Genomic DNA, 11,836 nt, shown 5'->3' on the forward strand with positions numbered 1-11,836 from the left:
TCCTTCCAAGGAGCGAGAGACCCTGGACAAAAGTGTGCAGGAACCTTTAAAGACTTTTGACATTGCCCAACCCCCTTAGCCAAAGTCCACTCCAACATCATCATACATAGGTACATCATAGGAGGTGGTCTACAGTAGAAATCCTGTCTGTCCAGATACCTGATAATAGTCGCTGATTGCATTGCCTGGGCAGCCTGGCCATTCTTTTGTGATGGTTTAATACTTTAGTTCCTGAAGAATTTGTAAGCAAAAAGACAACGGGAAAGCTTTCCTCCTTTGTTTCCTTTACTTCAGAGCAGTATTTGAGGTCATTGGGAGAGTAAAAATTGCTTCAGGATTGCTCTCCTATACTATTTCAGACACATGGTTTATGTTATGTACTGAAGTTCTCACCCTGGGCCAGCTGGGGGATACTGTAGATAGTTCAGGTCCACATATGCAAATAAGGGATCAAAAGTGACGTTCGGTGATTCGGTAGTTACAGAAAGTTGTTACAGTTACGTGGTACTGGAGCTCTATATAAGCAGGCTGGCTGAACCCTTCAGTTCAGTTCTGTTCTGGCCTGTGAATAAACAAGAGATGTTTGGAGAATCGCTGTGTTGTCTGATATGTTCACCCACAACTTAACAGTTTATATATTTAGATATGTGTGCATTTATAAATATTTCTTCTATATTTGAGACCTTAGAATTCTTTTAACACAAGGAGATAATTTGAATCTCTCCCAAGCTGAGGAGTAGAGTGGGCCTCCTTTTCTGTTTTCCTTGACAGATTGCAGGTTTTGGTTGCTGGTTTGGTGTTACAGATTGGTTTGTGTGTGCTAGGTATTGTTTAGGTGTATATGTGTTGTGCTGGCTTTTAGTATTTTAGGATTGTTGTGAAATGGATATTTTAAATGTCTTGTGACTGCTATTCTGGGCTGAGATAGTTCAGTTGATAGAGTATAAAACTGTTAATCTCAGATTTGTGGGTTCAAGCCTGCATTGCAGGGGTTTGAACTCTATAACTCTCGTGATCCCTTCCAACACTACAGTTCTATGAAAAGCGGATTATATAGTTTATACTTTCTGGGTACAGTATTTGCTTATCCAGTATATAGTTTGTACTGCTTTATTTTAAATGCTTGGAGGTTTCTGTTGATTAAGCAATATATAAAAATTGTTATATAAACAAATAGGACATTTATTATGAATAATAAATATTAATAAATGCACCAATAAGCCATAATTAATAATTTAAATTATCATTATCACCTGACTGGCTTTTTGTTCATTCAGATGGTGGGTGGGGAAGATTTGGTTTCTGTACCCAGTTTTCCACAGCCAGGCGCCAGGTCTGTTGATGCACAGACCCTTAGAAGGAATGGTTGCTTTCTTCCGCTGTCCTATAGTCTGTTGGTTTATGGTGATGTTGCCTCTTTTCTCTCCTTAGAGCTGTTCCCAGCTTTCTCTGAGTATAATAGACCCTGGCAGAGAGATGACATTACCACACGCTCTCTACAGCCAGTTCCGTCATCATTGGCTGCCTCCTTTTTCAGCCTTGGCTGTTTGTTTTTAAGATTAAACGCTGGCCCTAGGTTACTTATGAAAAAAATACGATGCAGTCAAAGCGACTTGTAAGAAAGACCCAAGCCATGTATTAATGTAGGATTTTTTTGTTTGTTCCTCCCAGGCCGAAGAACCAAACAATGATGAATACATCTCAGAATCTGAGAAGATAGCCATGGATTTGAAGGATCCCAACCGTCCAAGGTTTACTTTGCAAGAGCTGCGAGATGTTTTGCATGAGAGAAATGAACTGAAATCTAAAGTTTTTCTGCTGCAAGAGGAGCTTCTGTATTATAAGAGGTGCGCTGTGCTTTCAGCTCCTTTCTAGTCTGATTCTATGTGGAAGCAGTTGGACTGAAGCCGGTTTGCTTTTCAGTGAGATCAGTCCTGTTGAGGCTGCAGTCGTCTGCTCAGTTCCTCTGTGTTTGTGTGTATGTTAGCACTGAACTTCAGTTGCAAGCCCACACTAGTTGGAAGTGGAGTGGAGCCAGAATAGGGAGCTCTCTTGGGTGAGGCCACTTGGGGGTAACCTACAGCTCTCCACATGTTGCAGGACTGCAACTTCCCTTGTCCCTGACCCTTAGCCAGGCTGTCTGGAGCTGATAGGAGTTGGGGTCCAACCACATCTAGAGAACCACAAGTTTCACATTCTTCAGAGGCCACTAGGTACACTTTTAAATGCACCGCTAGTCAAAAGGGCCAAGAATATTTCAAACTATTTCCTCCAATTTTTTCTTCTTCATCTTCTTCTTCTTTTTCTCTCTGCTCCTTTTTCTTATGAAGGTAAGGAAGAATGTTCAGACAGTAATCAGTAAACCTACAGGTCAGTGTGTTGGTGACACACTTTTTAGACATGCATCGTTCTGAGACACAGCAATTCAGTTTTACTAGCTAAACTAACCCCTTATAAGAGCATTCACATGACACACCTACACACTGCATCCGACACACTAACATGGCGAAACAGTTTAGAAAGTTCTGGTCTACTCTGACTGGGAGTGGCTCTCTGGCGCAGCCTCTGAAAATGTGGTACCCTCCACATGTTTTGAAATAAAGCTTATATCTGCCCCATCCAGCATTCCCACAATTTGGGAATCCCTTCTCTACACTGTATGGGGCCCCTTTTCTTCACACTTTTTCTCCACCTGTGCCGGAGGTATCTAAGCAGAGACTGGATATCTGTCTGTCGTGGATACAGTTGTGGCACCTGGCAATGAGCAGGCAGTTGGACAAGAGGACTGAGGCCCCTTTATTTATACACACAATTATATGCACTGACAGAGGTATGCTTTCTCTCTCCTTTCCGTGTGTAGAGTGAGTGACTAATTTTTCCTAGGTGTAATGAGAGTATTTGGTATCTAACATATACATTTCATATCTTTTCCTGTTTTGTTTTTTTTAAGTGATGAGGCTGATGAAGAAATGAGGTCTCCCCAACCCACAACCATTATTCATTCAAAACCATCCACTCAGCAGGAATCTGGAATCAAACGACTGTAAGTACCCTACTCTTCCCAAGACTGCCTTAAACCAAGCATGGGGGGAAGAAACTTGCTCCCCTATGCTTCTTGGGGTCCCTGGGCTTTTAAAATTGCTCTAAGAAAGAATGGTGCTCAGTGTCCTTTGAATAATCTCCATAATGCCACAAAGCACCTCTTTTTGTTTATCTGTTTGATTCATTTTGACACAGTTTAAATACTGTTGCCTGCCTCCCCAATCTCTGAGTACTGTGAGATTCCAGGGATTCCATGTGCTTACTCAGGGTTCGTGCTTCCTTTGGGAATGAGACACAACAGAGACTGTGGTGCCCTGTCTGATGTATGGTTCTGATGTATAAGGGTCTTGCTTCCTCCATAAGTGCAATAGATTTAAGAATAAATCAAAATTGCTCTCAAACTTTGCTCTGACTCTCCAGCTTGCTTCTTTACTTCTAGGTCACAGCACTGTCCCTTTCAGCTCTAAACTTAGGCTTTGTCCTTCAAAGTATCTCTGCGTTAAGGGAGTAGCCCCACCCACTTGTCTTATCACACTGAGCCCCCTTTCCTTTCCATACCAAACTCATAGCAAAGCATTTTCCCCTGGGGTCAGTAGTAACAAATTGCTACCTTGGCTATTCCTAGCGTGAAGCTTTCTCTAAATATTTTCCCATGAGACCCAACTACAGCTTTTTCTCACTGGTGAGCTACTTTTTAATATGCAGGAATTTGTTTTTTAATGTGTGGTGGGTGGAGCAAGGAAGCATGTGATTTGCCCCCCTTCCCAATCACCACATTGGGGTGTGAGCCTCATATAGGTGGCCCTAAACACTTTTTAGGGGTTTAATCTTGTTTTAAATGTATTCGTTATTAGTGTTTTTAACCATTTTAAATTATTTTATGTGTAAATTGCCTTGAGACTGTGGTTTAGAAGCAAATAATAAATTATAGATAATAATAATAATAATAATAAAATAATGACTCCTTGGCAGCAAATTCCACTGTCGGAACAGCTCTTACTGTCAGGAAGTTCTTCCTAATGTTTAGGTGGAATCTTCTTTCTTGTAGTTTGGATCCATTGCTCCGTGTCCGCTTCTCTGGAGCAGCAGAAAACAACCTTTCTCCCTCCTCTATGTGAACATGGCTATCATATCACCCCTTAACCTCCTCTTCTCCAGGCTAAACATGCCCAGCTCCCTTAGCCGTTCCTCATAAGGCATCGTTTCCAGGCCTTTGACCTTTGACCAGAAACCTGTTGGATTTCTGCTTGCAAGATTATAGAGAAACAATAAAAGTGCATTAAAGGGGGGGGAGCAGCTCTTTAGGATCTCAGGGATTCTTATTTCCTCATGTCCAAACGGTGCACTTTCCCGTCACAGTTCCAACTTCACTCATTGGCTAAAAACACTGGCAGCCTTGTTCATTTCACAGAAATTACTCGGAAGGGTAATTTCTTCATACCTTCATACTTTTCTTTCTAGGAGGTCTAGAGATGAATTTAAAAAGAAAGAAAGCCCAGAGTCCAGGGCCCTTGCCTTGGTGTGCCAGTGAAGCTCATGGCAGGCACCAGGTTGGCAACCCCTGCCCTACTGCAAGGGGGGGGAAGCTGTAGCCCTCCAGAATAGGGTTTGATTCCAACTTTTCTCCTGCCAACATGGCTAAACAGTCAGGGATAATGGCCGTCCAGCAGCCCCTGGGGGCCCCCGGCTTCCTCATTCCTGCCCTGCTGCTCCGTGTGCCAGTAGAAGACAATGCCAGGACGCATTGGCACCAAATCTGTTGGTACTGTAGTGCAAAAAGAGTGAGTGCCGGGCAGTGCATAGAGTTAGATGCCTGCCAAGCTCTCTTGGAAACCTCTGGACCAGGGTGTGGGCTTCCTGGAAAACACTGGTGCTGCTACCTCAGAAAATGGCAAGCACCAAACTGCAGTAAGCATGTGGTGCTTCACTATGTCCTTAGCATAAATTTCCTTGAAGTTCTGTTCTGTTTTGTTTTGTTTTCTCCTCTTGAGACTATGGAGAGGCGATTAAGCCGCAACATGGGTAGGTGGGTGGTGGGTGGGTCCAAAGTGGCAAGCTGCATTTGAATCTCTATATGAGAGAGAGCTTTGTCCCAAATGTTTAGATGTGCCAAAAAACAAACCCCTTTTTTCCCCATTAGCACTTAATCCTAAATCCAAACCGTATTTCCTCCAAAGTAAGTCCAATTGATTCTCCTAGCGTTAAACTTTCAAAAAAAGTGTGCTTAATTTCCAGTTAGTGATTCATTACTCATTTGTATGTGAAAAGTACCTTTCCTTCAATTAGTATCAGAGGTTCAGCAGTGGAGAGCACTGGCAAAGAGGTGTTTTGGGGAGGATAGTCCCTCTCCGCTCCCCAAGCTATGTGAGATGCTAACACAGGATGGTGACTGTGTCGCTGTCTTGGACAAAAAAAAATAGTGGAGGCAAAAACCCATTAGGAAATTTTTAAATTGTAAATCTTTGAGCAGGGATTTTTGTTTATATGGTTGTTGTTTTTTAAGAAGCCAGATCTACCTCGTTTTGTACACTGAGCAAAAAGGGCCCTTTGTTTCAAAGGTTGTGTCACTTGTTTGTTGCTGACATGATGATCAGTGCTGGCTTTAAAAAGAAGACAGACAAAAGCCTCTCTCTCTCTCTCTCTCTCTCTCTCTCTCTCTCTCTCTGTGTGTGTGTGTGTGTGTGTGTGTGTGTGTTTAATGACGTGGGGGGAGGCTTGATGCAACCCAGCCAGCCAAGCTGTGTAACTGTTGAAAACCCGTTCAGAATAATAACAACTCTGTGTGTTGTTTTTGATTCTAATAATAGCATCTCCCAGAAGCAGCTCTGTTGGGAATGTCTCGGACCTGTGTTTAGGTCAGAAGCAAAAAAGTGCTCTGGTGATCTCAGCTGTGTCCTTAATCAACAGCAACAAGTGGCATCTGCAGCCAACGGTTGCAGCGGGATATTGCTCCCCTTCCAGGTCCCAACATGATGTCCCATTCATTCCACTCCAGCAATCAGCCACCATTCATGCATAGAGAACATGCTCAGTCCTCATTGGGCTTTTTCTCTGCCCCCCTTAAGTTTTATTCTCCCACAGATGTTTGTTTGTACTTCTACAAACCTTTGGGTTCCCCCAAACCTGTTGGCATTTCCTGTCTTGTGCATGGATGGTGCCGTTTTGGCTACATAAAAACAGGCGCTCAGCAAATGAATTTGCTATAAATGTATGAGTTGTGTGCAATGCAGCACTAAGTTAAAGCCAGTGGTAAACTGTACTTCATTATTTATTGCACTTACCGTATTTTTCGCTCTATAGGACGCAATTTCCCCCCTCCAGAAATTAAGGGGAAATGTGTGTGCGTCCTATGGAGTGAATGCAGGCTCCTTGGCTTCAGCGAAAGCAACACAAAGCCTCCAAAGCGCAGAGGGAGCGCTCCCTCCACGCTCCGGAAGCTACGTGTTGCTTTCTCTGAAGCCTGGAGAGCTAGAGGAGTCGGTGCACACCAACCCCTCTTGCTCTCCAGGCTTCAGGGATAGCCACCTGAAGCCTTTGGAGTGCAGCGGGACCTCGCGCTGTGCTCCAAAGGCTTTGGGTTCCTTTTGCTGAAGCTGGGAGAGCTGCGCAACACTCCTTCAGCCAAGCGGGAGGAGAAATGGAAGGGGCTCCGTTTCTCCTTGTGATGTCCTGGCTGTCCGATTCAGAGCCTGAACCGGAGGAACCCCAGCCTGCCCAGAAGTCCCCGCCTCCAGGGCCGGCTGAACTGGGGCAGGGCCTTGATTCTGAAGCGCCTGCACCTGTGCTGGATCCTCATCAGCAGGCACCAGGTGAATCCACTCTGGCTCCAGAGGTGGTTGAGGACTCAGTGCCTACAGGTGCTCCTCTCCCAGCCCTGTCAGGGGAAGGCGAGTCTCCCCCTGGGTCCAGTAACCCTCCATCCTCTCCTGAGCTGCAGAGGCTCAGGGCAGAGAGGCGGAGGGAACTGGTTTCTCCCAGGAGGAGTGCTCGCCTTAAGGCCAGGAGAGGCGGGTCTCCTGGGGGCCGGGACCGCCCCTGGCCTCAGAGAAGATAAAGGCCAGTCAGCCCGGTCCCAGGTTGCGGGAGCAACGTCGTTGAAGAGCTGTTTCGGCCAGCACCCAGACCTGCACCTTCTGAGTTCCTGTCCTTGCCCGGCTCCTCGCTTCAGACCCTGCTCCACCCTTGGAGGACAATCTACTGACCCTCGACCCAGGACCCTGACCTAGCCTCTCGGTAACCTTTCCCCCCGGGCACAGCACACTCCTGCTGCTTCGCTGAAGGGGTGCTGAGCAGAAAGGGGGATATTTTTTTTTCTTGTTCTCCCCTTCTAAAACAAGGTGCGTCCTATGGCCAGGTGCGTCCTATAGAGCGAAAAATACGGTACATGCCACCTTTTTTCCCCTCCAAGGAGTTGAAGGTGACATATAAGAGTTCTCCCCCTCCGTATTTAATCCCTGAAACAATCCTGTGAGAGGCAGAGAGTGTCCCAAGGTCACCCAGGGAGCTTCAGGGCCAAGTGGGGATTTGAACTCTCTCACCCCGACACTCCAGCAGCTACACTACACTGCTGAAATGTTTCGTGCCTGTGAGACACGGTTGCCTAAGAATAGATAAGCGACTTTTTTAGAAAGACCCCAAAATTGTTGAGCTGCAGTTTTTTGATTGGCTTGCCTAAGATCCAGGACAAAACTCCACATTTTGGATATCCTGCCCCCTGGAAAATCTGGACATATGGCAGCCCCAGGCATAATAGACTGTGCAATGAGTTTCTGCTAGAACAGCGGATTCCTCTTTTGCACAAAACTTACCTATCCGCTAGTGCAAGAGCCCTGAAATGCCTTTGGGAACTCACAAGCAGGACATGGTGGAGTTAGTCTTTCCCTGTTTGTGTCTTAAGCTCTAAGGTCACATCCGCAGTAAACACGTCAAGCCCTCTTGCACTACTTTAACATTCATGGGCAGGGGTGCCAACTGCCCCACATTACACGGTCATGCACACCATTTGAGTGGCAATGCCCATCAACCTGGAGGGAGGGGCTGGACCCTTCCAGTATTTTGTTGGGTGGGCTGAAGTGACCTCAGCCCCTAGGAGTTGGATCCTATGTTCATACTCTCTAACGTTCCTCAGATGAAAATAAGGACATTTCTCACTCCCCCACAACTGGCTCTCAATTGGATTGATTCAGAAGGACTTGCCTTGAGATCAGAGGCTCTCTGGGGCAATACAGACCCTTCTCCGCCTTGTAAAAACATTGTCCTTTGTGTAAGTCAGCGCCCATGTCTGTCGTTTCCTCTGGCTTCCTTGATTTGCTTCCCCCCCCTCTCCTGTGCTTGTGTGTACTTGAATACCTTTTTATTTCTTACTTAAGCCTCTTTTCTCTTTTGTGTCTGTGCTTTCCCAACCAGGATGTTTACAGCTATAATGCCTATGGTAGCTGCCGGATTGATCCCTGATGATCCCACATTGCAGCCAATAAGAAGACTTATGTCCCTTGTAGGAACTCTCTTTATAATTGGTTACTGTGGAGTTTTTGTTCTCCTATTTGTGCATGATGTGTGGCTGTTCCTCACCTTAACCTTGGCTGTATTCTCCTTGGCTGACTGTGGGATCATAAAACCTTTTTTTTTTTGAAGATGGCCAATCAGAATGCTCCTCTGCTGCATGATGTAACCGCTTATTTACCAAGCAGTCTGTGCCCCTTTGCACTTTCTTCTAATGCAAGAAGGGGGACCTCTGGCCTCACCAATCTTGCTGGACTCTTAACTCCCACCAGCCCTAGCCAGAATGCCGGGCGGCCAGGAATGATGGGAGTTGTAGTCCAGCAATACTTGGTGAGGCACAGGTTACCCATCCCTGGTTTAATAATTGGCTTAATAGACAAGGAATTTTAATTGAGAGTTTTTCAAGCAAATATGTGGACAGTTGGTTGAAAAATTATATATGACACTCCGGTCCTTCCTACCATCTTGCTGGCCCTTTGGCCCCCAGTGCTCTACCTGAAATTCCCTTGCTAGTCTGGCTACAACTTATAAGCCTATTTTGTTCAGCTGGCATTGTGCTGCCTTTGTAGAATTGTCACTTTGTCAACATTCTGATAGTGAGCCATTCCCATTCGGCAGCTAGGATGTGTTTAGGCATCCATGACGTGTACTTTGCCAGTGATGGAGCGGGTATTCAGACAAACAAGAACCTATTGTTGACCTATTAGATAGGAGCATATTAATCACTAATGTTGTTTAATCTTGCTTTTGAAACCTGCCTACTGACAGATCACAGCAATTTTTGTTTTTAAATTTAATCGCAACAGGTGAAAATACGATATGCAATATTGATTTAACTGACAAAGCCCCAAATGTTAGGATAGCATAGCCTGTCATCTTTCATGTCAGCTTGTAATGAGACTCAAATGGGTATCAAACCTCAAAACAGCAATGAACAAACATTGTCAAGTTGGCAGCCTAGGTTTACGACCTGGTTGTAATGCCCACAGACCACCCCAAATTGGAGTAAAGGATATATCTGCTAACATGGATGCCCAAACACAGGTGCTCACCTTTGTATGTCATGGCTGGAGACCTATCTCAAGTTTGGAGGTGCCAGCATCAACTTTGTAGGTGTTTGGGCTACCAGGACACCTGGGCTGTCCCCCTCTATCCTGCTTCTAAATTCAATGTATATTTTAATTGTGGCCGTCTCAAAGATGATGGTTGGCTCCTTCTGCTTCTGTTGGACTGTGCTGTGCCAATAGAAGATCATAGTGTAATTCAGGTTATAATCCTAAATTCATGTACCTGAGACCCAAGCCCCATTGAACTGAAGGGTCTTGGTTCTGAGTAGATGTCATAGGATTGTGCTGAAATGCTACTAACTGTGAAGTGTACACTGCCCAAAATCTGACTGACTGCTGAATTTGTGCTCTTAAAAGTCTGGGTTTTGGACTTGCACCTGTCAAATAGCTACCCCAACTTCTTCCCAGTCTGTATAACAAACTGTTTTTGGAAATGAGGGGATTTGGGCTAGATTTGCACATAGGCACACAAATAACTGGAACTGTGTATATTGGAAGACCCTCTGCTTAGTCTCTGCATTTATCTCCACAATCCATGTTACTAATTGGAACCTGAGACTGACAGAGAAATAGCTTGCCCAAAACTGAATCAAATAAAATTTTAACATAAGTCTCTTTGATGGAAGGAAAATTGCCAACAGCTTTCAGATGGCTGGAATTAGATCTGTGCTTGTCACAGAAACCTGTTCAAAATCTGGCCTGTTGGAAAGTCCCCTCATTTCTAAGTGGGCAGAATTTGGCTGGATGGAAGGGGGCAAGTTACAGTTTCATTGAGTGTTCATAATAGATAATTCAAAAAATGCACAGAAATCCCTTTCCCTTCACACAGACTAAGGTAATAATAATTAGAACATTGAAATGTTGTTCTCCCTAGTTGTTCACTTTTTTTTATTTCCTTCACTTGGTGTAAAAACAGAAAGCAATGTCACTTGGGGTAATTGGTACAAAATCACAAGCCCCCTGCAGATAGTCTGCTCCATGTGCCCATAATCACATGGCATGCAGGGGGTGGGAGTGGGCCTCTTGGTCCTGCCCCCGCTGCCCCCTCTCAGCTGTCCTTGTGTTTGCGGGGAGAGCATTTGAGGAAGAGGCCTGGCCCATGAGGCAGAGTGAGGCGGCCACCTCAGATACAGAATGTGTGGGGTGAGGAGTGGACAGCGCTGGATGTGTCATACGGCCTGCCCTGTGGGGCCCCCCACCCAGCTATCCTGCCCTCGGGTGCAGTGGAAGACTGGTCCACTGCCATTGTCAAAGGAAGATTCAGCTGCCAATCTGACAGTGGCGTAGCGTGGGTTGTCAGCACCTGGGGCAAGGCAAGTAATTTGCGCCCCCTAACCCATGGATTTTAGTAGGGGCAGAGAGCTGCGAGTGCGAGTGCCCCCCCCAAATGTTGCGCCCGGTGCGGCCGGCCCCCCCTGCACCCCCCACGCTACGCCACTGCAATCTGGTCAGCTTTTATACATGGGAGACAGATGGCATATTGGCTTTAGCCTCAGGTGCCAAAATACCTTGGACCCGGGACCTGGGCACCTGCTCTGTGCACATAAACTGCCCCCTGTGACTTGGAATCCAGCATATTATGATGGCATGGAGAAATACCTACAGAAGGCTTACACTTTTCCGCTAATGGTACTTATGTGGTTCTTGACCCAGTTGAGAGGCTGTTTCTAAACCTGTCTCCCCCAAAACAAGAGATTTCTCTCCCCTGTTAGAATTTGGCCTGGTTTCTTGCATTGCTTGACCATGTTTGCTGCATCACTTAGCACTGAAAGATGTTTTCAGATCCTTCCTCCAAGTTTCAACGCCTTAACCTGTGTGGTGTTCCCACCCTTTTTCTCTCTCCTCTTCTCCACACCCCACTTCTCTTGGAAGGTTTAGTTTCTTTTCCCGTGATAAGAAACGAATGCCAGCATTGCAGAGAAATGCCCCCTTTCAGAGTTCCTTTGGCGAGTGGGCCAACTCTAACAAAGACGATGCATACACCGAACAAGGCCTGGAGGCCCTACAGCACCTGTGACTGGAGCCCAGGGATTGCGGTTGCAATGGTAACAGCACAAGAAAATATGAAGGAACTTGTCTAGTGGATTGTGGCGCCTGGATATGGCTCTCCTCCCCATTCCAAGCCCCTTACCCAGTTGGAATGAGGGGTTTCTTTTTCCACACAGAATCCCTTGATGTTTACTTGGTGACTACACTCCAAAAGCAAGATCCTAGGGCCTCTGTAG

General features: G+C 45.8%; 1 protein-coding gene across 2 annotated transcripts in view; it reads left to right on the plus strand.

The window, feature by feature from the left end:
- RILPL1 (Rab interacting lysosomal protein like 1) overlaps window positions 1-11,836 on the plus strand; it is a 29,636-nt gene extending 17,800 nt beyond the window's left edge. Inside the window, exons 5-8 of one of the 2 annotated variants that reach the window (XM_081893406.1) lie at window positions 1,672-1,847; window positions 2,951-3,043; window positions 8,449-8,536; window positions 11,484-11,623. In XM_081893406.1, coding sequence (XP_081749532.1) covers window positions 1,672-1,847; window positions 2,951-3,043; window positions 8,449-8,536; window positions 11,484-11,489 — 363 coding nt within the window. In that variant the 3' untranslated portion in view covers window positions 11,490-11,623. Of the gene's footprint in view, window positions 1-1,671; window positions 1,848-2,950; window positions 3,044-8,448; window positions 8,537-11,483 lie in introns of both variants that reach the window. The other variant, XM_081893405.1, reaches the window with a different exon arrangement.

Source organism: Podarcis melisellensis, assembly GCF_964234715.1.
Source record: "Podarcis melisellensis genome assembly, chromosome: 16".
In the NCBI taxonomy this organism is placed as follows: domain Eukaryota; kingdom Metazoa; phylum Chordata; class Lepidosauria; order Squamata; family Lacertidae; genus Podarcis; species Podarcis melisellensis.